This window comes from Chiloscyllium punctatum, chromosome 45, assembly GCF_047496795.1.
Source record: "Chiloscyllium punctatum isolate Juve2018m chromosome 45, sChiPun1.3, whole genome shotgun sequence".
Taxonomy (NCBI): domain Eukaryota; kingdom Metazoa; phylum Chordata; class Chondrichthyes; order Orectolobiformes; family Hemiscylliidae; genus Chiloscyllium; species Chiloscyllium punctatum.
This window is the reverse complement of record NC_092783.1, coordinates 27,838,574-27,866,330: the sequence shown is the minus strand read 5'-3', so window position 1 is coordinate 27,866,330 and position 27,757 is coordinate 27,838,574. Positions and strand designations below refer to the sequence as shown.

Here is a 27,757-nt window from a genome sequence, read left to right as displayed (position 1 = left end):
AAATGAAGCCCCACAAACTTTGATATGGCCAAGCTGAAAAGGTTTGGAAACAGTTCCAGTGAAAATCAAAGTAGTGAGCCTGTTGTTTTTCTCGTTTCATCACCCTGTCTCATTGCATCATCTTCAACATATTTCCACCTAGTTTTGTCATCTACAAAATATTACATCTTGCCCTGACACCCACATTATTGATTTGTGAGCACAGAGTTCTGATCTTTGCAGTTCCCTCACAACCTGCCAACCTCCACATGACCCATTTACTCGCCATACTAAAACGAAGAGCTGGGAATGCTGGAGGTCTAACACGAAACCAAAATTGCTGGAGAGACTCAGCAGATCTCGCAGCAGCTGGGGAGAGAAAACCCTTCCTGTCGTATAGATGTTGAATGTGGATTTGGGGGATGGGGAGGTGGGATGGAGATGAGGAAAGGAGCAAATGGAGTGGGACCCCAGAGAGAAAGAAAATGTTAGACAGACCATGAAATGAAGCTCTAATCCAGGGAAGGTCCAAACCTAGACAAGTGAGAGTGGGTGAAAGTGGCTTAGCTTACTGAAAACAGCTCTTGTCATGAAGGGACATTTGTGGTGGGGGTCGGGGGTAGGGGGTAGGGGGTTGGGGTCAGGAGGAGGGGGTTAATATACCTGCAAGGAGATGTTCACGTTCTAAAACTATTAAACTTAATGTGTTGCCAAACTCCTGAAAGTTGTAAGTCCCCAAGCACAAGGTGAGGGATTGCTTTTCTAGTGTCACTGAAATACTGCAGCAGGCTGAGGCAAAAATAAATACATCAAAGTTAGGAGCAGGAGTAGTGCATTTGGCTCCTTGGCTCTGCTGCATTCAGTATGATCATGGTTAATCATTGATTTTAGTACCCTAACCCTGCCATTCCCCTATATCCCTTGTTTTGACTTCAACTACTTTCCATGACACTAAATTCATCATTCTTTGGGTGAAGAAATTATTTCTCAAACATTTAGGGACAAGAGGTAAACCTATGACTCCAGTTCTGGAATCTCTTCCCCCTCACCCCACAATCACGAACATCCTTCCTGCATCCAATCTGTTAAGTCTAGTAACAATTTTATCAGTCTTGTGAGACCTCTCCTCCATCTTCCTAAATTCCAGCGAATACAATCCTAATCAACTCCATCTGTCCTCATATGGCAGTCCTGCTAACCCAGGAATCAATTTCGTAAACTTGACTGCACTCCCTCAATAGCAATGACATCCTCAAGACAAGGAGACAGAAACTGCGCACAATATTGCAGGTGCAGCCTCACCACTGGATTGCAGCAAAGCATCTTTGTTACTGAACTCGAATCCTCTCCCTATGAAGGCCAACATACAGCTTGCTGCCTTTATCGCCTGCTGCACCTGCGTGCTTACTTTCAATGTCGAAAAGTGTGGCACTGGAAAAGCACAGCCTTTGCTGATGAAGGGCTTATGCCAAAAATGTCGATTCTTTGGATGCTGCCTGATGTGCTGTGCTTTTCCAGTGCTACACATTTTGACTTTGACCTCCAGCATCTGCAGTCCTCTCTGTCTCCTGCTTATTTTCAGCGACAGACATAAGAGGACATTTAAATAATAATCCGCCTTCCTATTTTTGCTACCAAAGTGGATGACCGCCCATTATATTCATTTCCCCACTCATTCAGCCTGTCCAAATCACATTGCGACATCCCTGCTGCGTCCTTGCAGCTCCCCTTGCACCCAGCTTTTGTGTCATCTACAAGTTTTGAGATCTTGCATTTAGATCCTTCATGTAAGTCATTAACATATATTGTGAACAGCTGGAATCCTAGTACCAATTCATATGGTGCCCACTAGTCATGGAGGGTTGTCATTTGGAAAAAGACCCATTTATTCCAACACTTTCTTTCGTGTCTGCCAACCAGTTTTTTCTCCATTTCAGTAAATTATCCCCAATCCCATGCAATTTATTTTTACACATTAATTTCTTAAGTGGCACTGTGGCGAAAGCCTTCTGAAAATCCAAATAAACTGCATCCACTGGCTCCCCAGATCATCTCTACTGCTTAGATTCTCAAAGAATTCAAGTAGGTTTGTTTAGCATGATGTCCCTTTTGTAAATCCATGCTGGCTGTGTCTGATTGTACCATTGTTTTCCAAGTGCTCTGCTATAAAATCCTTGATCATGGACTCCAGCATTCTCCCCACTACTAATGTCAAACTCATTAAATTTCCCTGTCTTTTTTTCTTTACTTTCCTTCTCAAATAATGGGGTTCTATTATCTACCTTCAGATCTGTAGGAACTATTCCAGAGTCAAAAGAATCTTTCAGATAACCATTTCCTATTTCTAGGGCTATTTCCTTCAGTGCTCTGGTTTGTCGATTTTCAGGCTCTTGGGATTTATCAGCGTTTAGTCGCATTAATTTCTCCAACACAATTTCTCTACTAAAACAGATTTGATTCTGTTCCTCCCCTAACTAAATTCTATGCATCATTTTGAATATATTGTGTTCAGCTTTGTGAAGACAAGCAAAATATGAATGTAGTTGATCAGCTATTTCTTTGTTCCCATCATATATTATCCTGTTTCTGACTTAAGGGACCTACGTTTTCACCAATCTTTACCTCTTTACATACCTATAGAAACTTTTAGTCAGTTCTTCCCTGCAAACTTATTTATTCTCTTTTTTATTTTTCTTAATCAACCCTTTGGTTCTCCTTTTGGCATCCAAACTATTCTCAAATCTCCAGGTCTATTTTTTCTTCTTGCTAATTTAGATGCCTCTCTTTGGTATCAAATCCTATCTCTAACTTCCCTTGTAAACCATCGTTTGACCACTGTTTTTTCTCTGAATTATTGTACCAGACAAAGAAACAAATCTTGTAGTTCACCCATTTGTTCTTGAATGTTTGTCAAGGAATACAGTAGTGTGTTGACGTGGCAGGCAAATGGAAGCTTGGGATTATTTTTATGCACAGAGCATAGGTGTTCGTCAAATGCCCAATCTGTGTTTCATCTTGCCAATGTAGAGGCCAAGTTGTGAGCAGTGAATACCGTAGGCACATATTGAGTGATGTTCAGGTAAGTCACTGCTTCACCTGGAAGCTGTGTCTGGGGCCTTGGATAGTGAGGAGGGAGAAGATGAATGGGCAAAATTGCACCTTCTGTGGTTGCGTGGGAAGGTGTTGGAGTGGAGGAGTAGAACAGGATGTTTCAGAGTGATCACTTGGTAATTGTAACAGGGCAGTGGAAGGGAAAATGTGTCCAGTGGTAGTATTCCTCCAGAGGTGGTTGCAAAGATGGCTAAGATGCTTTGAATGTGGATGCTGGCAGGGTGGAAAGTGAGGACAAGGGGGAATCCTATTGTTGATATGCAAGTGAAGGAAGAAGTGTGGGAAATGATTTGGACTATGGCTTAAGGGCCCTGTCAACCACGGTAGCAGGGAATCTTCAGTTGAGGGAAAAGGTGGACATTTCTGAGGCCCCTGTGCAGAAGGTGGTGTCATCATTGCAAAACAATAACTCCGAAAATGGAATAAAGTCTTTACAGGACAAGGTGTGAGGACGTGTGGTCCAGGTAACTGTGGGAGTCAGTGGGTTTGTAGTGGATATTGGTGGCCAGCCTATCTCCAGAAATGGAAACAGAGATATCAAGGAAGGAGTCAAAGATGGACCGGATGAAGATGAGAGCAGAGTGGAAATTGGAAATGCAATTGATAACATTTTCCACAATCCAAACAACAGGGTAGCGGTACTGATGATGTCATTAACGTACTGGCGAAAGAGTTGCCGGGGAACCGCATTCTGACTGGAACGTGGAATGTTCCACGTATTCTCCAAAGAGACAGGTATAACTGGGGCCCCAAGGCCACACCTTTGACCTGAAAAAATATTATAGGAGTTAAAGTAGAAATTGTTCAAGTAAGGAGGAGCTTAGTCAGAAGGAGGAGGAGGTCGGTGGTGGGTGGGGACAGTTGAAGCGTACTCCAAGGAAGAAACCGGGAGCCCTGAGACCATCCTGATGGGGGAATGGAAGTGTAAAGCAATCCACAGAGGAGGTGGATGGTGCTCGCAAGCCAGGGATTTTGAAATTGAGATAAAGCTTGAGAAGAATCCTAGATCTAGGTGGGAAAAGACTGGGCAAGGGCAGAAAAAAAGATCAAGTCGAGGTAGGAAGAAATGAGTTCTGTGGGGTAGGAACAGGCTGAAACAAACAGCACTACCTTTGAAATCATAGTCCAAACTGGATCTGAGAGCATGGAGTGCAGTCAGTTTGGATGGAGATAGGTTCGAATTGGTGAAGGAAGCAGAGTAATTAAGGTGACTTATCTCACATCGATAGTTCTCAATGAACAAGGCGTAAGTGAGGACTGCAGATGCTGGAGATCAGAGTCAAGATTAGAGTGGTGCTGGGAAAGCACAGCAGGTCAGGCAGCATCCAAGGAGCAGGAAAATTGACGTTTCGGGCAAAAGCCTTTCATCAAGAACAAGGCTGGGAGCCTCTGGGGTGGAGAGATAAATAGGAGGGGAGTGGGGCTGGGGTGAATGTAGCTGAGAGTGCGATAGGTGGGGGTGAAGGTGATAGGTCGGAGAGGAGGGAGGAACAGATAGGTGGGGAGGAAGATTGACAAAAGGGCGGGTCATGAGTCCACTGATGCCATGGGGTTAATAGCTAAAGAGCTTCAGGGCAGGGGAGATGACCTGGGATTGTTGAGAGAGAGAGAGAGAGAGACCCAATGGCATCAATGTGAACTTCACCAGTTTCCTCATTTCCCCATCCCCCATCTTACCCCCTGTTCCAACCTTCCAGCTCAGCACCGTCCACTTGACCTGTCCCTCTTCCTTCCCACCTATCTGCTCCTCCCTCTTCTCTGACCTATCATCTTTACCCCCACCTCCATCCAAGTACTGCATTCTCAGCTACCTTCTCCCCAGCCTCACCCCCCTCCCATTTATTTCTCCACCCCCGAGGCTCCCAGCCTCATTCCTGATGAAGGACTTTTGCCTGAAATGTCGATTTTCCTAATGTCTGATCTGTGCCTTCCCAGCACCACTCTGACTGAGTTCTCAATGAACAGTTGAGTGCAGGTGAAAAGCCAGGTAAAAGGAAGAGTGTGTTGGAGGTGGGTGAAGAGGTTTGTGGGACAGGGAGAGTATTCTTATCCAAATAATAGTTGGTCAAAGGGATAATACAAAGTGCTGAGTTTAGCATCAGACAGTGGAAGGTCAGAGAGACCAGTAAATAGCTAGCAAGAGATGGGTTTAGAAGGGACGGAATCAGAGGGAAGGGGAGAAGAGAAAGGTCCCTTTGGGCCATTTATTCTTACTTTCTGTTGTCTTTCCATTTATCAGTCTTTAAATTAATCACTCACTGCCAGTATGTTACGCTGTATCCCACATGCTGTAATTTTGTGGAATAACCTGTCTGAGACCTTTTAAAAAAGTGTTCAGAAAATTCAAATATACTGGTTTCCACCACTGCTCCACCATTTCCACTCAGCTGGTCCAGAAGTGCTCTTATATACAACTGAATGCTTTTGTTCCATCACCAAATCACATGCAATTTTTCATCTTTTAACCCATCACCAGTAAATCAGCCAATGTTTCCAAGTGAATAATTTATGTGCAAAGCCCTTTAAAGGCAATGCAAATAATCAAAGCTGAGGGAAAGGGGGAGGTCCTGGACAGAGTGGATGTTGGGAAGATGTTTCCATTAGCATGAGAGACTCTGAGCCGGGGGCACATGTATAGAGTAAAGGGAAGACCTTTTAGAATTGAGATAGGAGAAACGTCTTCGGCTACAGAGCGGTCAATCTGTGGAATTCATTAGCATAGAATGGTGTGGAGGCCAGGTGGTTGAGTATATTTAAGACATAGACAGGTTCTCGATTGTCAAGGGGATCAAAGGTTACGGGGAGAAAACGGGAGAATAGGATTGAGAAATTTATCAGCCATGATTGAATGGCAGAGCAGACTCGGTGGGCCGAATGGCCTAATTTCTGCTTCTGTATCTTATGGAGTACTGACTTCTGTTCCCTTGTATTCTAGTTCTTGGGATGAAAGTCGGCATTCTGCGGGGTGGCACAGTGGTTAGCACTGCTGCCTCACAGTGGCAGGGACCCAGGTTTGATTCCAACCTCGGGCAACTGTCTGTGTGGAGTTTGCACATTCTCCCATTGGTTTCCTCCAGATGTTCAGGTTTCCTCTCACAATCCAAAGATTAGGTGTATTGGCCATGCTAAATTGCCCATATCCTGATGAAGGGCTTTTGCCCGAAACGTTGATTTCGAAGCTCCTTGGATGCTGCCTGAACTGCTGTGCTATTCCAGCACCACTAATCCAGAATCTGGTTTCCAGCATCTGCAGTCATTGTTTTTACCTAGCATACACAGAGGTGCTTAACCCCTGTGTTGCTGGGTAACCTATGCCCGGCGTTGTAATAAATTGTGAAATCTTGCTGAACCAGACTGAGCTGCTAGTGTTTATTTGACCAATCGCGGAACCGAGCGGCCCCTCCTGGTGTCCAGATTTACAGGGAGAAGAAGGATAGGTGGGAATAGAGCCCAAAGAGAGAGAGAGAGCGAGACTGTTAGACAAAGGGTTGAATAATAGTTAACCGAATAGTAAGGAGTAAATCTGACAGTGGGGACCATAAATAACTGAAAATGGGTTAGCAGTGCTGAAAGCAGCCCATCTAATGATAGGCTTGGAGTATGTCAAGTACACAGAACGAGGTGTTCAGGTTCCATAATTATTGAACTCAATATTGAATCCTGAAGGTTGCAGGGTACCAAAGTGGAAAATGAGATGCTGTTCTTCCAGCTTGTGCTGGGTTTCACTGGTGCACTGCAAACATACCCAAAACAGAAACTTGGGCCAAGGAACATGTGTCAAACAAAAATGACCCTAAGCTTCCTGTTGCTGCAATGCTCCTGTGAGGCTCAATGAAATCTGGAAGAACAGCATTTTCCTCTTGGGAATTCTGCAGTCTTCAGGTCTCAATATCAAGTACAATAATTTTCCAACCTGAGCCACTTATTCCATGTCCTTGATCCACCCCACACCCTGTCATCACATTCTTTCAGCACAGCAATTAACTCATTTTCTACAGAACTCCATACAGTGTGGAAATAGGACATTAGGCCCAACGAGTCCATACCAACTCTCCGAAGAGCATCCCACCTAGACCCATTCACCTACCCTGTAACCCTGCATTCCCCATGGCTAGTACACCTAACCTACATATCCTCGGACATTATGGGTGATTTACCATGGCCAATCCACCTAACTTGCACATTCTTTGGACTGTGGGAGGAAACTACAGCACCAGGAGGAAAGGGAAGGTCCTCAATGAAAACTGCTTCTGTATTCACTAAGAGGGACATTGTCGTTTGTGAAGTCAGTGTGAAACAGGATGATACGCTCGAACAGATTGATGTTAAGAAGGAAGATGTGCTGGAAATGTGGAAAAACATGAGGATAGAAAAACATGGGCCAGACAGGATGCGAGGGAAGAAATTACTGCATCTTTGGTGATGATTTTTGCGTCCTCACTGTCCAGTCGAGTAGTACCAAATGATTGGAGGGAGACAAATGTTACTCCTTTGTTCAAGAAAGGGAATAGAGATAACCCTGAGAATTACAGACCGGTCAGTCTTAAATCAGTGGTGGACAAATTATTGGAGTGGATTCGAAGACAGGATTTATGATTACTTGGAAAAGCATAGTTTGAGGAGAGATAGTCAGCATAGCTTTGTGAGGGAAAGGTCATACCTCACAAGCCTTATTGGATTCTTTGAGGATGTCACAAAACACATTGATAAAGGTAGAGCAGTAGATATAAATGAATTTTAGCAAGGTATTTGATAAGGTTCCCCATGACAGACTCATTCAAAAAGTAAGAAGGCATGGGATACAGGGTAATGTTGGCTGTCTGGATACAGAATTGGCTAGCCCATAGAAGACAGAGGGTAGTGGTGGATGGAAAGTAATCAGCCTGGAGCTTGGTGATCAGTGGTGTCCCACGGGGATCTGTTCTGGAACCTCTGCTCTTTGTGCTTTTTATAAATGACTTGGATGAGGAAGGGTGGCTTAGTAAGTTTACAGATGATACAAAGGTTGGTGGAGTTGTGGATAGTGTCAAGGGCTGTTGTAGACTGCAACGGGACATTTACAGAATGCAGAACTGGGCTGAGAAGTAGGACATGGGGTTCAATCTGGAAAAGTGTGAAATGATTCATTCTGGAAGATTGAATAGAATGCAGATTACAGGGTTAAGATTAGATTACTTACAGTGTGGAAACAGGCCCTTCAGCCCAACAAGTCCACACCGCCCCGCCGAAGCACGACCCACCCATACCCCTAGATTTACCCCTTACCTAACACCTAACACTATGGGCAATTTAGCATAGCCAATTCACCTGACCTGCACATCTTTGGACTGTGGGAGGAAACCGGAGCACCCGGAGGAAACCCACGCAGACAAGGGGAGAACGTGCAAACTCCACACAGTCAGTCGCCTGAGGCGGGAATTGAACCTGGATTTCTAGCGCTGTGAGGCAGCAGTGCTAACCACTGTGCCCCCGTGCCGCCCATGATCCACGATTAAAGCCACGATTCTTGGCAGTGTGGGGGAACAGAGGGATCTTCGGGTCCACATCCATAGATCCCTCAAAGTTGCCACCCAAATCCATAAGATTGTGAAGAAGGCTTTCATTAGCAGGGGGGTAGAGTTTAAGAGCCACAAGGTTATGCTGCAGCTCTACAAAGCCCTGGTAAGACCACACTTGGAATATTGTGTTCAGTTCTGATTACCTCATTATAGGAAAGACGTAGAAGCTTTAGAGAGGGTGTAGAGGAGATTTCCCAGGATGCTGCATGTACTAGAGGGAATGTCTAACGAAGAAAGGCTGAGGGAGCTAGGGCTTTTCTCATTGGAGCGAAGAAGGATGAGAGGTGACTTGGTTGTGGTTTACAAGATGATGAGAGGCATAGTTAAAGTGGATAACCAGAGACTTTTCTCCAGGGTGGAAATGTCTATCATGAGGAGACATAACTTTCGGGTGATTAGAGGAAGGTTTAGGGGAGATGTCAGAAGTTGGTTCTTTACACAGAGAGTGGTGGGTGCATGGAATTCACTGTCAGCAGTGTAGTGGAGTCAGAGACATTAGGGACTTTTAAGCGACATTTGCATAGGCACATGGATGATAGTAAAATGTAAGGTATGTAGGTTAGTTTGATCTTACTGTAAGATAATAGATCAACACAACATCAAGGGCCAAAGGGCCTTTACTGTGCTGTAGTGTTCAATGTTCTGGTAGTGTGCCTCAGGGGTCGGTGCTGGGCCCATTGCTGTTTGTTATCTATATCAATGACTTGGATGAGAATGTACAAGGTATGATTAGTAAGTTTGCAGATGACACTAAAAGAGGTGGTATCGTGGACAGTGAGGAAGGTTCTCAGAAACTGCAGCAGGATTTTGATCAGCTGGGGAAGTGAGCCGAGAAACGGCAAACGTAGTTTAATATCGATAAATGTGAGGTCTTGCATTTTGGAAAGTCAAACCAACATAAGGGTTTCATGGTGAATGATAGGGCCTTAAGGAGTGTATTGGAACAGAGGGACCTTGGAGTTCAGGTGTACAGTTCTCTGAAAGAGGAATCACAGGTAGACAGGGCAATGAAGAAGGCTTTTGGCCCACTGGCCTTCATCAGTCAGGGCATTGAGTGTAGAGATTGGGAAGTATGTTGGATATTGGTGAGGCTATACTTGGATACTGTGTTCACTTTTGATCACCTTGCTACTTAAACTGGAAAGAATGAGAAGAAATTTACAAGGATCTTTCCAGGACTCAAGGGTCTGAGTTATAGGGAGAGATTGGACAAGCTAGGACATTTTCTTTAGAGCATAGGAAACTGAGGGGGATCTTATAGAAGTGTATAAGATCATGAGAGGCATGGATAGGGTGAATGCACTCAGATGTTTTCCCAGGGTTGGGGAATCGAGGACTAGAGGACATCAGTTTAAGCTTAGAAGGGAAAGAATAAAAGGGAACATTAGGGATGTTTTTACACAGAAGGTGATACGTATGGAATGAGCTGTCAGTGGAAGTGGTTGAGGTGGGTATGTTAACAACATTTAAAAGGCGTTTGGACAAAACAAGGATAGGAAAGGATTAGAAGGATATGGACCAAGTGTAGTGAAATGGGGTTAGTATGGATGGACATTTTGGTCGGCATGGACTGGTTTGGGCCAAAGGGTCTGTCTCTGTGCTGAAGGGGCTCTATGACTCTAAGGTAAGTATTCCTTGGGGAAAGGAAGCTGAGGGAACATCTAATAGAGATATTCAAAATCATGAAGGGTCTGGTCAGAATAGGTAAGGAGGAACTGTTCCTACTTACGTTGGGATCAACAGTGAGGAGGAATAGTGTTGAAGTAATTAGTAAAAGAAATGAAAGGGATACAGCCAAAAATGTTTCAATGCAATGAGTGGTTACAGTTTGGAATATCAGAACACATAGAAGGGAATGGGCAGTACAGTGGTTCAGTGGTTAGCGCTCCTACCTCAGCACCAAGGAGCCAGATTCGATTCCGCCCTCGGGTGACTGTGTACAGAGTTTGCACATTCTTCCCATGTCTGCGTGGGTTTCCTCCGGGTACTCTAGTTTCCTTCCACAGTCCAAAGACGTGTAAGTTATGTGGATTGTCTATGCTAAATTACCCAAGGAGTTCAGCGTTGTGTAGGTTCGGTGGGTTAGCCATGGTAAATGCATAGTTACAGTGCTGGAGAATGGGGATGGATCTGGGTGGGATTCCCTTCAGAGGGCCAGTGTAGACTTGTTGGGCTGAATGGCCTGTTTCCTTACTGTCAGGATTCTATGGAATTAGGTTCTTATATGGAAAGAAGTGCATGAATACAGGGAAAATACAGAGAATAGCACTAGGTGAATAGCTCATTCAATGAAGTGGTGCCACACCTGAATGGCCTCTTACACCGTAACAATTGAGACTTATACCTCATGACTTTTTGTAGATATAAAATGGTGTTGCATGTGATACAAGTGTGATAATATAGATGGAATGTAAAGATAGAATTACTAACAAGATGGCAAAATTAAATTGAGTTAGTTTTAATTTGATTAACAACTTCACCAACCAAATGGGCAAGCACAGAAAAGCTTAATCTTTACTGCTACAATTAACATGAAAGTAGATTTAGAATTAACCAGCATTTTAAAACAGCAACTATAAACTCAGTTACTGTTACAAAGCCACATTTCGTAAAATGGTTTCCAAGCAGTGTATCTCCTGAATGCTGTCACATTAGCATGGATTGTAGAGATTTCCGTACTGTAGCCATCTCCTGTTGTTGCTATGTGGTGGAATAGAAAGACAACACATTACTGATCAATTGGAATACAAGCCACCCGTCTAAGATTCAATGATAGTTCTCCCTGAAAGGACTGTTTGTAGACACCTCTGTCCAGATCTATTAACTGCATTTACATTAGCTGCCTCAATGTTAGAAATTTTAGAATTAGAATTGGATTTTATTGTCACGCACACTCAAGTACAGGTCGACACAAGTACAGTGAATAGTGCACCTCCCATGTTTGCTTGTGAAGGATGTGACTGATCAACTTGTAAACTATCACAAGCTTTGGGACTTAACATACTGTGCAAATTCAGATTGCTAATCTAGGTATTACGCACATGGAAGTTCTGCATTTGTAATGCAGCCAAGAAGTCACATCATAACTGTTTGGGGAGTATCAAGCACGAGGTACGAAATTAAGAGTCATAATCTCAAAATTACTGCCCAAGCCACATGAAAATTAGCTTAGGGATAAGAAAGTTAGGGAAGTAAACACATGGCTGAGGGAGTGGTGTGGGAAAGAGGGGTTCCATTTCATTGTGGCATTGACATCGGTTTTGGAACTGGGGGAACACGTAATGATGGGACAGTCTACACCTGAGGTTCTGGGAATAGACCAGACCTGTGCCACGTATAACAGCAATGACAGTGCCTCACACCTGATGACCCGGTTTTTTCCCACGATGGAGAGCGACCGTACCTTCCATCTGCCCAGTTTCTACCTCACTTTTCTGATACGCTCCCCCCAAGACTTGGCACACGCCCCAGCCCCTCCGAACCAAATACTCAGGTGGTCAGTCCTGACGGTGAAGGGGATCGAGGACTGGTCAGCCCAGTTCCTGAAGAGCATAGCCTCGCTCTTGCCTCGGTTTACCTTGGCCCCCGAGGCCCGTTCGAACTGGTCACATATGCACGTGAGTCTGCGCACGGACAGAGGATCCGAGCAGAAAATGGCGACGTCATCCATGTACAGGGAGGCCTTAACCTGTAGGCCCCCGCTACCAGGAATAGTCACCCCTCTCAGGCTCACATCCTTCCTGATGGACTCGGCAAATGGCTCTATGCAACACACAAACAAGGCGGGTGAGAGGGGGCATCCCTGCCTGAATCCAGATCTGACTGGGAAGCTATCTGATTCCCACCCATTGATTGAGACTGCACTGACAATATTGGTGTAGAGCAGTCTGATCCAATTGCAGATTCCCTCCCCAAACCCATTTTGGAGAGAACATCCCTCATATACGTGTGTGATATCCTGTCGAAGGATTTCTCCTGGTCCAGGCTGATGAGGCAGGTGTCCACCCCCCTGTCCTGCACGTAGGCGATCGTATCCCTGAGGAATGCGAGACTCTCAGCGATCTTCCTGCCCGGTACAGCACAGGTTTGGTCAGGGTGAATCACCAATCCCAGAGCAGACCTGACCCAGCTGGCGATGACCTTTGACAAGATTTTGTAATCCACATTCAATAGGGAGATTGGTCTCCAATTTCTGAGTTCCTCCCTCTTCCCCTTCCGCTTGTAGATGAGGGTGATGATGCCTTTCCTCATGGATTCACTCATGGTACCTGCCAGAAGCATACTGACATACACCTCCCGCAGGTCCTGGCCGATCAAGTCCTACAGAGTGGAATAGAGCTCGACCAGTAAGCCGTCACTTCCAGTTTTATTTTCAAAGGACTCGAGGGCCTTGGCCAGCTCTTTAAGACCTCCGTGATAGAGGACAGGAACGACTGGGAGGCTGCACTGTCGGTTGGCTTCGCGTCACACAGACTGGCATAGAAGGATTTACTGATCCTCATGACGTCAGCCTGAGATGACGTTATCGAGCCGTCTTCTTCCTTCAGGCTGCTGAGCACGGAGCTCTCTTTGTGCACCTTCTGGAAGAAGAAACGTGAGCACGTCTCGTCCTGCTCCACCGAGCGGACCCTTGACCGGAAGATTATCCTGGAGGCCTCCGAGGCAAAGAGCGAGGCTTGCTGGCCCTTCACCTCCTGGAGGTCCTCCGTGACATCAACCCCCATCGTCTGCAGCAGGAGCAGGTTCTGCATACTTTCCTAGAGCTGGAACAGTTTTCCCCGCCTCTCTCTTGCCTCCTGAACACCTTTGAGGATGAAGAACCTCTTGATGTTCCCTTTTACTGTTTCCCACCAGTCTGCTGGAGACTCAAAGAGGGGCTTCACGGTTGTCCAACCTGCGTAGTCCCTCTTGAGCTCCTCAATGTTTCCCGGGGGCAACAGCTTGGTATTCAGCTTTCATGTTCCCTTACCAACCCGCTGCTCATCCTGTAGGTGACAGTCGGCCAGCAGGAGGCAGTGGTCAGAGAAGAACACTGGCCTGACGTCGGTGGTTCTGACCAAGAGTGTTCGGGACACAAACAGGTAATCTATCCTTGAGCGGATAGACCCGTCTGCCTGTGACCAGGTGTATCTACGCTGCGCTCTGTCTGCAGGGGTGCTGAAGACGTCGTGCAGCTTGGCATCTTTTACCGTGTCCATCAGGGCTCTTGACCTGGCGTCCAGTTTACTGTGCCCCTCGCCGGATCATCCATCTGCATCAATGATACAGTTGAAGTCTCCGGCCAGAATGACCGGCCTGGACGTAGCCAGTAACACTGGAAGCTGCTGCCGGACGGCCAACCGTTCCCTCTTACCCACTGGGGCGTACACATTAATCAGTCTCAGGGGAGCATTCCTGTACATGATGTCGGTGACGAGGAGGCGCCCGCCCACCACCTCCTTAACCTCGGAGATGGTGAAGTTGCCTCCTCGCAACAGGATACCCAGGACGGAGGCGCGGCTATTGTTGCCCCCCGACCAAACTGACGGCCCATGGGCCCACAAGCTCGACCATCTCCTGTAGCTGCTGAGGTGCAGCATCCCACACTCCTGCAGAAACAGGACGTCGGCTTTAACATTGGCCAGGAAGGCCAACGTGGAGACACATCACATAGCTGATTTAATCCTACGCACATTAATACTGGCAATTTTTATCCCCATTTTAACAGTTTATCAGGTTACTAGTGTCCATTTGCTGTTGGTCCTGCCTCTCTGAAGTATCTATCTGCATTCCTGTGGTGAACACGAACTGCTGGACCCTCCCAGGGCTGAGGTAGCTGTCCGGCTCCACACTGCAGGCATTTCCCCGCTCTGGTGTCTTCGGGTTGGGCCCAGGGTCCGCACAGTCCAGTTCTCTGTCTGACAGCGGGGCTGTCAGAGGATCGCTGCTCCCAGTTACCTGGAGCTGTGGGGCGGTGGGTAAGGGTTTGTCGTTTCCTGTTTGGGGGGTGCTGCCCTCCTTTCTCCCCACGGCACACTGTCTCTTATTCTGGTGATGACCCTCCTTATGCCTGTCCTCACCATCTGAAGAGCTGCCTGTATCCTCCTGGTACAGGTGTCATTTCCCCCTTTGCTGGGTGGCTTTGGGGGCCTGGCCAGGTTTCCTCTTCCTGTTTTTTACATGAATCCACTCCTCTGCCTCCTCCATTTCCTCCGTCTGTCCTGTGGGAGCTTGGATTGGTTGCTGCACCTCCCCACTGGCTGCTGTCTGCTCTGCTCCATCCTTCTGGGTGCCCCCAGACACAGTTCTCCTGCTGGTTTGTGGTACTTTGCTGGCCTTTTGCGGTCCACGGCTCGTGTTGCCACCTCCAGCCATCTGCGTGTAGGTGGTGGCCCCTCGTCTTGGGCTGGCCTTGTACACGTGGCCTGCCTCTCCACACAGATTACAATTCTTGGCCTCTTTGCATTCCTCGGTCAGGTGACCCTCCTGCTTACAGTTTCCGCCACCATGTGTCCCGACCTCCTGCAGGTTCGGCACACTTACAGCTGCCCTGCGTATGTCAGGTACCTGTGCTGTCGCAGTCACCCAGGCCATCTTCCAATTTATATGGAGATCAAAGATGGACCAGGTCCGAAGGGACTCGATGTATAAAGATCTGGGCAACGGGGGAAAAAACACACCCAATGCCACCCTCCCCCTGATGGCCACCTTTGTGTGTGGCTGCATCAAGCTGTGCGTGGATCCCCGGTACGCAAACACCAAGTGTCACTACATACTGAGCTTACATCTGTCCCCAATGTTGCGAAGGATGGGCCTGGCCTCGCTGCCGCGGAACGCTCCAAGTAGTTGGACCGTTCCATATCACCTGTCCTTCGTGGAGAAGTTTATGAAGAAAAACACCTTTGACCACAAGTCCATCAGGAAGTGGTCAGCACGTAGTGTCCTTGAGACCCTTCGGGAAAAGGAGAGGGTGGATCCTATCGAGCGGTTCCCTGAGCAGACTGTCAAAGCCATTTGGCAGAATGCCTCATCGCCAGAACTTTCCAACAAGCACCAAGACATGGCTTGGCTGGTGGTGAGAAGGGCTCTGCCTGTGAGATCCTTTATGCACGCCCGGACTCTCTGCCGCACCGCACGCTGCCCTTGAAGCGGTTGCGGGGGGGACAAGACTGTCACACACCTCCTTCTGGAATGTGCCGATGTAAAGGAAGTCTGGAGAGGAATGCAGTGGTGTTTGTCGAGGTTCGTCCCGAGTAGCTCCGTGACCGGGACTCCATGCTCTACGGTCTGTTCCCCGGGACGCAAACCAAGACGAACATCAACTGTGCCTGGAGGATCATCAACTCGGTGAAGGACGCTCTTTGGTCTGTCTGAAACGTGTTGATCTTCCAACTGAAGGAGCTGACCTGATTGAGTGTCACGGACTGGCACATTCCAAGGTCCAAGGTGTTGAGGGATGTGCTGAAGCTTGGGGCAGCTGCCACCAAGGCGCAGTGGGGAAAGACCACCGTGTAACGTCTGCCTGTCAAAGAAGAACAGGGGCCCCACTCAGTAAGTAGGCTCCGCTGACGCCTCAGCTATAATATATGGATGGTAAAGGTATAGACCTGTATATATGAATGATTAATTCTGATCTCTGTATGTAAAGAAATGCAAGGGGCACCTATGAATGGCACCACCAATTGTACAGATCATCAAAATATTTTATGAATAAAGTATATTTTTGAAATAAAAAAAGACAGTCTCCACCTGAACCGAGCTGGAACCAGTGTTCTAGTGAAAAGGATAAATAGGGTGGTCACCAGCACTTTAAACTAGTGAGTCAGGGGGAAGGGAATGTGAAAACGACGGGAAGTATGATGGTAAATAAAAAGGAAAGCAGCAGGTTAGCATGTGTCCAGGACGGTTTAACAACAAGGCAGACATTGGAAGAAGTAAAAAGGAAGGATAACTCAGGAGATATTATTAGAGATGTTTGAAATCATGAAGGTAAGAAAACTAGCATAAGGGCACTTTATCTGAATGCTCATAGCATTCGTAACAAGGTAGACGAGTTAACGGCACAAATCATTGCAAGTGAAAATGATTTCGCAGCCATTACAGAGACATGGTTACAAGGTGGTCACAACTGGGAGTTAAATCTCCAGGGTATCAGACTATTCGAAAAGACAGACAGGAAGATAAGGGAGGGGGGTATAGCTCTGATATTCAAGGACGGCATCAGGGCAGTGCTGAGAGATGATACAGGTTCCGTGGAGTATAAGGTTGAATCCATTTGGGAGGAAATTAGACATTCTAAGAAGAAAAAGTCACTGATAGGCATAGTCTATAGGCCACCAAATAATAATAATATCACATTGGGGCAGGCAATGGAAGGTTGGGAAAACTTTAAAGGTCAACAAAAAGCCACAAAAAGAGCTATAAAAGAAAGTTAGATAGAACACGAGAAAAAACTAGCACAGAATATAAAGACAATTAAAAAAAAATTTCTATCAATCTATAAAACAAAAAAAAAGTGGCTAAAGTGAATGTTGGTCCTTTAGAGGATGACAAGGGGCATTTAGTCATGGGATATGATGAAATGGATGAGCCTTGAACAAGTAGTTTGTATCAGTCTTCACTGTGAAGGACACTAATAACAGGCCAGTAATTGACAAAGAGACAAAGGTAGGTGAGGACCTGGAGACAACCATTATTATGGAAGAGGTAGTGTTGGGCAAGCAATTGGAGTGAAGTATAGACAAGTCTCCTGGCCCTGATGGAATGCACCCATAGGGAGCTAAAAGAGATGGCGGGAGAAACAGCAAGTACACTTGTGGTAATTTTCCAAAATTTGCTGGACTCTGGGGGAGTCCCAGCAGGTTGGACAACAGCAAATGTGACATCGCTGTTCAGAAAGGCGGGGGGCAGGGGGGGGCGGGGGGGGTAAGCAAAAGATGGGGAAATTAATGACCAGTTAGCTTAACCTCTGTAGCGGGGAAGATGGTTGAGTCCATTATCAAGGAAGAGATATCAAGACAATCACGATAGAAATTGTCCCGTTGGGTAGTCGCAGCATGGGTTCATGAAGGACAGGTCATGCTAACAAATCTTTTGGAATTCTATGAAGACATTACGAGCAAGGTGAACAATGAGGACCCAGTGGATGTGGTGTACCTAGATTTGCAAAAGGCCTTCGACAAGGTGCCGCACAAGAGACTGCTGCATAAGATAAAGATGCATGGCATTATGGGTAAAATATTAGCATGGATAGAGGATTGGTTGACAAACAGGAAGCAAAGAGTGGGGATAAATGAGTGCTATTCTGGCTGGCAATCAGCAACTAGTGGTGTGCCTCAGGGATCGGTGTTGGAACCACAATTTATAAAGATGATTTGGAGTTGGGGACCACGTGTAGTGTCAAAGTTTGCAGATGACACGAAGATGAGTGACAGAGCAAAATGTGCAGAGGACTGTGAAACTTTGCAGAGGGACATAGATACATTGGGTGAGTGGGCAAAGGTCTGGCAGATGGAAGATAATGTTAACAAATGTGAAGTCATCCATGTTGGTAGCAGTAACAGTAAAAAGGATTATTACTTGAATGGTAAAAAGTTGCAGCATGCTGCTATGCAGAGGGACCTGGGTGTCCTTGTGCATGAATCACAGAGGATTGGTCTGCAGGTAAAATAAGTAATTAGGAAGGCAAATGGAATTTTGTCCTTAATTGCTGGTGCTGGGGAGGTCATATTTGGAGTACTGTGTGCAGATTTGGTCTTCTTACTTGAGAAAGGATGTACTGACACTGCAGTTGGTGCAGAGGAGGTTCACTAGGTTGATTCTGGAGTTGAGGGGGTTGGCTTATGAGGAGAGATGGAGTAGACTGGGATTATATTCATTGGAATTCAGAAGAATGAGGGAGGATCCACTAGAACCATAAAATTATGAAGGGAATAGACAAGATAGAAGTAGGATGTTTCCACGGGCAGGTGAAACTAGGACAAGAGGGCATAGCTTCAAAATTAGAGAGAGCAGATTTAGGACTGAATTGAGAAGGAAGTTCTTCACCCAGACGGTTGTAAATCTATGGAATTCCTTGCCCAGTCAAGTAGTTGACAGAACTTCAGTAAGTGTTTTTAAAGCTAAGATTTTATTTGAACAAGAAAGGAATTAAGGGATACGGTGAGAGGGTGGGTAAGTGGATCTGAGGCCACAAAAAGATTAGCCATGATCTTATTGAATTGTGGAGCAGGCTTGAAGGGCCAGATGGCCTACTCCTGCTCCTAGTTCTTATGTACAACAGTTGGGAATCTCCACATGGGCATCATGGTCTGATCTTCAACGTGAAGTTCTCAATCCAATGGAATCAAAGAAATTTGCCATGAAATTACAATATCAATTTGCCAAATATTCTCACCTTAAGTGTGACAGGAGCTTGACGCCCCACAACAACATGTGTGTGTAGTGACAGGAAATGAGAGCTAAAAGGCAGGTCCTGCGTGTGACAGCAAGACCATTCGGCTCCGCTAGCTTTTGCAACATTAAATAGATCAAGGTTGATTCCTACCAAAACTCCATTTACCACCTCTTTCAGTTGTGGTTAATAATTCAACAAAAATCAATCTTGGTAATGATTTCCATGACCACATGAAACAATAACCGCTTCCTGACATGCCCCTAAAATTTCCTATTTTAAAGTTCCGCTATCAGAGGAAATAGGTTTAAATAACTCAATTAGATAATCTCTTAACATTTCATATTCAAGGGAGTGCCTACCTTCCTCGGCTACATAAACTGTCTTCAAATTTTTAATTAGTATAATTTTAATTAATCTATGCTATAAACCTCAGATTAGGAATGGTTACCAAAACTGAACATAGGTTCTAGCCTGAACTTGATATAACTGCAAAACATCTTCTTCCCTTTGTATTCCAGCTTCCTCGAGAAAATTGAAACACGACATTGGATATAAAAATTTATTTATATGTCCTTTCAGTGGTTTTGTATTTTCTGTACTTAATCCACTAAATCCCCTTTGTTCCTCGAAAGCTCACAGATTTTCACCATTTAGAAAGTGTTCTGATTTCTCTTTCCCAAGTCCAAAGTAGATTTCACACTCCCCACATTGATCCAGTCTGCTGCAATTTCAAAAAACGAAAGCACTGCAGATGCTGTGAATCAGAAACAAAAATAAATCGCTGGAAAAGCTCAGCAGGTCTGGCAGCATCTGTGGAGAGAAATCAGAGTTAATGTTTCGGGTCTGGTGATCTTCCTCGAAACTACAGTGTTGTTCACACACTCAATCTATTTACATCCCTTACAACTTCCTGCTCACATTTCTACTCTTGACTGTGCCATTGGTAAATTTGGTTATACACCTCTCTATTCCTTCATCCAAGTTATAAAATTCAGAAGATTCTTGTGACACATCCCTAGTCATGCCACCAGTTTGGGTATATAATTATCATGTTAATATTGTCTCTACTCCCTAACCTGTTCCTCACACAAATTAATGAATTATCTTTTGTTTTTGCTAAGAGACTGAAATGGATCCTGGTTGGAGGTCTTCTGATTACTCAAGTTACATTCCTTGAAACTCTTAATTATTTAATTTATTTATTTTATTTAGTTTATTTAATTTTTAATCAACCGATACTACCACTGCCCCACTAGAATGCCAACATTTCCCTTATCTATCACCTATTCAAATAATTCAATTTTGTACAATAACTAAACATAACCTCTACAACTAAAGTTTTGTGATTTACACATGAAAGAAGTGAAACTATCATGGTATTCAAACAGATGAAAGACTCAACAGACAATCAAGGTATTTGTCAATGTATAATTTCAGTTACATCACACTGTAAACTATTGTTATAAATTCTGTGCCTTACAATTGTGTCCTCCACTACCACCTGATGAAGGAGCGTCGCTCCAAAAGCTAGTACTTCCAATTAAACCTGTTGGACTATAACCTGGTGTTGTGTGATTTTTAACTTTCTACAACTATATGTCAGCTTTCTTCATTGGTTCATATTTATCTAAATGGTCAGTTATTCTGTCCTTACCAACAGGTTCGAGTAACTTGCTGTTATGTTCCTAGCTGATGGCAATACAGGACTGAAGTCACATTCCAGAATGAGATCTGGTTTGGTAGATCATCAGTTTTATTCTTTTACTTCTTGTTTACCTTGAAGGGCAGTCACTGAACAAATTCACAAAAAGGCTGCCAATGTACTTGCAACAAAATAAAAAGTTTATTTTGTAAAATGAAATAAAAATTCCATAATATAGAACAAGTGGAACAAACTCATTACAAGTATTGGAAAGTAATAAGGAGGTAATGCTGGTCAATTAGCTACAAGAACAATTTCTAGGAAATGCTGTTTGTAGCTCACTATTCAAAATGGCCACTGCTTGTAAAAGTGGTGGAGGCAGACACCTTCATAACATTTCAGAAGTATTTAGATGTACACTTGCACTGCCAACGCATACAAGACCACGGCCAAGTGCTGAATTGGATTACAACAGTTCGGTGGTTGTTTTTGACTGGCACAGATGCGATGGGCTGAAGGGCCATTTTCTGTGCTGTAGATCTCTATGACTTTCTAATCTTTTTAACGAAAGGAAGTCAGATGTTCACAGAGCTGAAAAAAGTCAATTTTCCCTCTACTTTAGATCCCAAGTTCCCAAAATGTAATAACATAGAACGAGCCTTCATCACACTTCTTTAAAATTGGTATTAGACTAAGTGACTTACAGTTTTATTTCTCACCTAACCCTTCTTCAATAAAGCAGTGAGAATGGCAATTTTCCAATCAAAGAAGACAATTCTTGAATGGAAAAGTTTGGAAAAGCATGAAAATACATAACTTGCTTTCCTTTTTTAGAAAACAACTTATTTTAGTTTCTGCCCTGGACTTATATTTTCATTCTGGTTAAAAACAATGACTGCAGATGCTGGAAACCAGATTCTGGATTAGTGGTGCTGGAAGAGCACAACAGTTCAGGCAGCATCCAAGGAGCTTTGAAATCGACGTTTCGGGCAAAAGCCCTTCATCAGGATATGGGCAATTTAGCATGGCCAATACACCTAATCTGTACATCTTTGGATTGTGGGAAGAAACCTGAACATCTGGAGGAAACCAATGGGAGAATGTGCAAACTCCACACAGACAGTTGCCCGAGGTTGGAATCAAACCTGGGTCCCTGCCACTGTGAGGCAGCAGTGCTAACCACTGAGCCACTGTGCCACCCCGCAGAATGCCGACTTTCATCCCAAGAACTAGAATACAAGGGAACAGAAGTCAGTACTCCATAAGATACAGAAGCAGAAATTAGGCCATTCGGCCCACTGAGTCTGCTCTGCCATTCAATCATGGCTGATAAATTTCTCAATCCTATTCTCCCGTTTTCTCCCCGTAACCTTTGATCCCCTTGACAATCGAGAACCTGTCTATGTCTTAAATATACTCAACCACCTGGCCTCCACACCATTCTATGCTAATGAATTCCACAGATTGACCGCTCTGTAGCCGAAGACGTTTCTCCTATCTCAATTCTAAAAGGTCTTCCCTTTACTCTATACGTGTGCCCCCGGCTCAGAGTCTCTCATGCTAATGGAAACATCTTCCCAACATCCACTCTGTCCAGGCTGTTCAGTATTCTGCAAGACTCAATTAGATTCCCCCTCATCCTTTTAAATTTCATCCAGTATAGACCTGAAGTCCTCAAATGTTCCTCATATGTTAAGCTCAAAACGCATGGGAACAAACAAAAAGCTGATTCGCCTGCAAAATCCCCAAACTGCCCAGGAACATTTACTGGTAGGGACAACCATCAGAGAGAAGTTACCCTGAGATAGAGGGTGGAAGAAACTGTCCTCCAGTAGCAAGTTAGAATCCTACGATCTTACCAACAGGAGAGAACCAGTCTGTGACTGAGAAAAAGCAAAGAATTACAGATGCTGGAATATGAGAAACACAAACAGACATTACAGGAAAAACTCAGCAGGTCTGGCAACACCTATGGAGAGAAAGCAAAATTAACTTTCAGGTCCAGTGACCCTTCTTCAGAACTGATTGTAGTTGGGAAAATGTTTGTCTACCTGTTAAAGAAAGGATTGTGGGAGGGGGGAGGAGTAAATGATGGGTGGAGATGGAGCACAGAGACACAGAGAAAACAAAACACAGTTTGGCAGACAAAGGAACAGGTACGGGTCAGCCTGGGAGAATGAACAGCTGCTAATGGGGATCATTTGTGTTTGGCAAAGATGGGTAGCTTGTGGTAGCAGCCCTTGTGATTACAAGGCCTGATGTGTGGGAATTTGGGTAAGGAGATGGGGGAACTCAATATCAAGTTGAATAATTTTCGGGCTGGAGCACCTTCCCCAGTCCCCAGAAAGGAAGGGGTCTGAGGCTGTGAGCAAGGACACGTGTTTACAAAGCAAGCAGAAACTAGTGGTCCAGCAAGCATGTCTGAGGGCATGGAAACTAAGGGAGTGAGTGAGGCGGGAAGGAGTAGGGCAGAGCGAGAGAGAGAGAGAGGAACTATGGGAAGAGTCAGAGGAAGGAAGTGATACTCCATAGTTGAGTCAGGAAAGGAGAGAGGAAGAGACAGGAACTGCAGGGGAAATAGGAAGAAAGGGGCTGCAGGGAGGGATGGAGAGACAGGAACCATGGAAAGAAGGAACACTGAGGAGCTACTTGGACATGATTAGAGAACTGAGGCGATGCTGCCTGGAGAGAGGAATTGCTAGAATTGGATGAAGGGAGTGAGGAACTGTAAGAAAGGACTGCATAAACTAAGATTTTATTCCTGGGATTTAGAAGATTAAATGGTGATTTGGTTGAAGATTTTAAGATATCAAGATATCAATGAAAATATTTTCACTGTTTGAGGAATCTGGAGAGGGAGGTATAGTCTTAAGTTTAGAATGAAATTAGGGAAGTGTTTTACACAAAGGGTGATAGAAGTTTGGATCTCTCTTTCATGAATGGCAATGGATGTGAAGTCAATCATTCATTTTAAGTCTAGAATTGATTGCTCTTGTTAACTAAAGGGAATAAGGGACACGTGTGGCATGGTGTTGGGTTGAAGAGCAGCCTTGATCTCACTGAATGAAGAGCAGACTGAAAGAGTTAAATGTACACTTCTGTTCCCACATTCTCAGTCATAGAACATAGAACATAGAAAAATACAGCGCAGTACAGGCCCTTCGGCCCTCAATGTTGCACCGACCGAAGCCTACCTAACCTACACTAGCCCACGATCCTCCATATGCTTGTCCAATGCCCATTTAAATGACCATAAAGAGGGAGAGTCCACCACTGCTACTGGCAGGGCATTCCATGAACTCACAACCCGCTGAGTAAAAAATCTACCCCTAACATCTGTCCTATACCTACCACCCCTTAATTTAAAGCTGTGTCCCCTAGTAACAGCTGACTTCATTAGCGGAAAAAGGTTCTCACGGTCAACCCTATCTAAACCCCTAATCATCTTGTACACCTCTATCAAATCTCCCCTAAACCTTCTTTTCTCCAATGAAAACAGCCCCAAGTGCCTCAGCCTTTCCTCATACGATCTTCCTACCATACCAGGCAACATCCTGGTAAACCTCCTCTGCACTCGTTCCAATGCCTCCACATCCTTCCTATAATATGGTGACCAAAACTGCACACAATACTCCAGATGAGGCCGCACCAGAGTCTTATACAACTGCAACAAAGTCCATCCATTGCTTCGTAAGTTAGCAGTTGTGATTAATTCCTGCCTCGTGCCTCCAAACTTACCTGACCCAAATTCAAAACCTTGCTTTCAAACTCACCCTTTTCCCTTCAAGCCACAGTATGCTAAATTCAATCATATTAGGGGCACTTGCAAATGTGGTTAGTTGGCTCTTTACAATCTCTCTGCCTTTTATGAAAACTTCTACCGACTTCCCAATCTCTGCAGTTTGTAGCTGAATTTCCAATGGGCATATCACACACTTTAAGCTTAATTTACTACTAATTGTTTTATTCTGCATGGTCCATGCATTAAGATCAGGTTAGATGCATAGTAACAGGAGAATTCCCAGCTCTGTGATCCTCAACCAGATGTCCAGTCTGAGGGGGAGGGGCTAGAGTAGATGTTGAAGCAGTGACCTCATGAGTACCAAGGAAGCTGATAGGAGGGAAGGCTGACTGGAAAGCCTGTCTTGGGAATCCGACACTATGTCCAAAGTTAAAAATAAAGAATAAACCACTAAACATCCTTTCTCACCACTCAAAATATGCCCATGTTTCCTTCATGTCACCTTATGCCACTCAACTCCTCCTTACTCTGAAAGCCAACCTATACTCTTCCATCCAGCACTCCCTTGGCAACTCCACCCAACTCGTAAACCTTCATAGCTCCTACAATTTAGTACAAAATCATGTTAATACACATCTCCACCTAATTAACAACCATCAAGACAACTTGTACTTCCCATTGTCAGATCTCTTTCAGAGATGAAGGTCTATGAAATAAGAATTGAAATGTCTGGTGCAAAACAACAGAGGACAGTGCAGCACAGAAACAAGCACTCTGGCCCACCATGATGCCATTCTAAATTAATCACATCTGCCCATATTTGGTCCATATCCCTCTATTCCCTATGTGTTCATATGTCTGTCTAAATGACTCTTAAGGATTACTATCTGCTTCTAACACACGCTGTGACAGTTTGTTCCAGGCACCTATCACGCTCTGTGTAAAATCCTTGCCCTGCACATTTCCCTTAAATTCTTCCCTCCTCACTGTAAACCGATGCCATTCTAGGATTTGACATTTCCATCCTGGGAAAGAGACTGACTATCCACCCATTTTCATACCTCTCAGAATTTTATATCAGGTCGCCCCTTAGCCTCTGACGGTCTAGTGAAAACAATCAGAGTTTGTCCAAACTCTCCTTATACCTAATACAACTTTAGGTCAACGTCTTTTGCACTCTCTCCAAAGCCAGCACATTGTTCCCATAGTGTGGTGACCAGAACAGCACACAATGCTCCAAATGTGGCCTAACTAAAATATTATCCAATCTGACTTGTCAACTTTATTCTCAATGCCCCAACCAATGAAAGTAAGCATGCTATTCACCTTCCTTACCAATTTATCCACCAGTGTTGCTTTTTTGAGGGAGCTCCAGATCGGCACTCCCCCAAGAGCCCTGTGTATATCAATACTCCAAAGGGTCTTGCCATTTGCTGTATACTTTCATTTTGCATTTGATCTCCCATGTCTTAGTGTGAAAGGTTTAGAGACAGTAAAACTCTTAAAATGCATCAAGCACAGCTTTTATGTCAGTACATTGAAGGCCCCACAAGACAGGGGTGGTCCTAGATTTAACTTTAGGTAACAAAGCAGGGTAAGTGGTTGAAGTAGCAGTGATGGAGCATTCTGCAGACAGCAATTATAACTGTTAGATTCAAGATTGTTAAGAAAAATGGCAAGAATGGACCTGAAATCAAAGTTCTAAACTGGGGGAAGTTTTGCACAGAGCGTGATTCTAATAAGATCAGATATGATTATGCCAGAGCGGACTGAGAGCAGATATTTCAGGTAAAATCAGTCTCAGAACAGTGGGATACATTCAAGAATGAAATAGTGAGTATAGAGCCAAAACGTTCAAATAAAGAGGAAGTTCATCAAAATAACCCTGACCCTGTGAACCCCTGGATACTGAGGAATATACAAAGAAAAATGCAGATAGCAAGGGCTCAAAGTAGCGAGAGTCCTAGAGAAGTAGACACTAAGATTTTGAAACTACTCAAAGGGGTGTAAAACTTTGGAATTCGATAACCCAGAAGGTATTTCATCAGTGAAAATAGTTAAGGCTAAGATACTCAGTTTCTTGGTCGAGTTTCTTGGCCTTTGAGACCAGTGACCATCATTCCATTAGTTTTAAAATAGCTACAGAAAAGAATAGATCTGGTCCACAAGTTAAAGTTCCAAACTGAAGAAAGGCCAATTTTCCTTAGACAGGAACTTTCAAAGGTTGATTGGGGGTGAGGCTTTTTGCAAACAAAGGATTGTTTGGTAAGTGGGAGGCTCTCAAAAGTGAGTTAATGAGGGTTCAGGGCGAGCATATTCCTGTTAGAGTTGAGGGTAAGGCTGGCAAGCATAGGGAATCCTGGATGACTAGAGTTACTGAGGACCTGGTCTTGAAAAAGGAGGCATATGACATGTGTAGGCAGCTCAGATCAAGTGGATTCTTTGAGGAGTACAGAGGTATTGGAATACTCTTAGCAGAGAAATCAGGAGGGCTAAAAGGGGACATGAGATGGCATTGGCAGATAAGATAAAGGAGAGTCCAAAGAGATTCTACAAGTAGATGAAGGGCAAAAGAGGACTAGGAAGAGAATAGGGCCTTTTAAAGGTCAACAAGGTCATCTATGTGCAGAGCCACAAGAGATGGGTAAGGTTCTAAATGAATATTTCTCACCAGTTTTTACAGTTGAGGAAGGTGTGGATGCTAAGGAACTTGGGGAAATAAATACTGATGTGTTGAGGAGTGTCCACATTACCAAACAGGAGGAACTGGAAGTCTTAAAACGCATTAAGGTAGAAGAATCTGCGGGACATGATGAAGTGTATCCCAGGATTTTGTGGGAGGTTAGATAGGAAACTGTGGGACCCCCTAGTGATAGTGATATCATCGATAGCCACAGGTTAGGTGCCCAATGATCGGAGAGTGGTTTATCTTGCGCCATTATTTAAGAAAAGCCTGAGAGTTACAGACCGCTGAGCCATCTGTGGTGGGTAGGTTGTTTGAGGGGATTCTGAGAGACAGGACCTACAGACATTTAGAGGCATAAGGACCCAGATAGTCCACACAGAATTGTGCGTGGGAAATTGTGTTTTACGAATTTGATTGATATTTTTGAAGAATGTAGATGAGGGAGGTGCAGTAAACATTGTTTACATGGACTTTAGTAAGGTCTTTGACAAGGTACCACATGGTAGGTTGCTAAATAAGGTTAAGTCTCACGGGATCAGGAAGTGCTAGCCAACTGGTTACAAAAAATTGGCTTGACAGGAGAAGACAAAGGATGGTGGTAAAAGGTTGTTTTTTTTAGACCAGGCCTGTGACCAGTGGTGTGCCACAGGGATCGATGCTGGGT

The 27,757-nt window shown here is 44.6% G+C and overlaps 1 protein-coding gene across 5 annotated transcripts in view; it reads right to left on the bottom strand.

Annotated features, from left to right (window-relative positions):
- Positions 1 to 11,090: 11,090 nt before the first annotated feature.
- sycp3 (synaptonemal complex protein 3) overlaps positions 11,091 to 27,757 on the bottom strand; it is a 264,133-nt gene continuing 247,466 nt past the window's right edge. For all 5 annotated transcript variants that reach the window (XM_072563492.1, XM_072563491.1, XM_072563495.1 and 2 more), the window contains one exon: positions 11,091 to 11,348. In XM_072563492.1, coding sequence (XP_072419593.1) covers positions 11,295 to 11,348 — 54 coding nt within the window. In that variant the 3' untranslated portion in view covers positions 11,091 to 11,294. The remainder of the gene's footprint in view (positions 11,349 to 27,757) is intronic.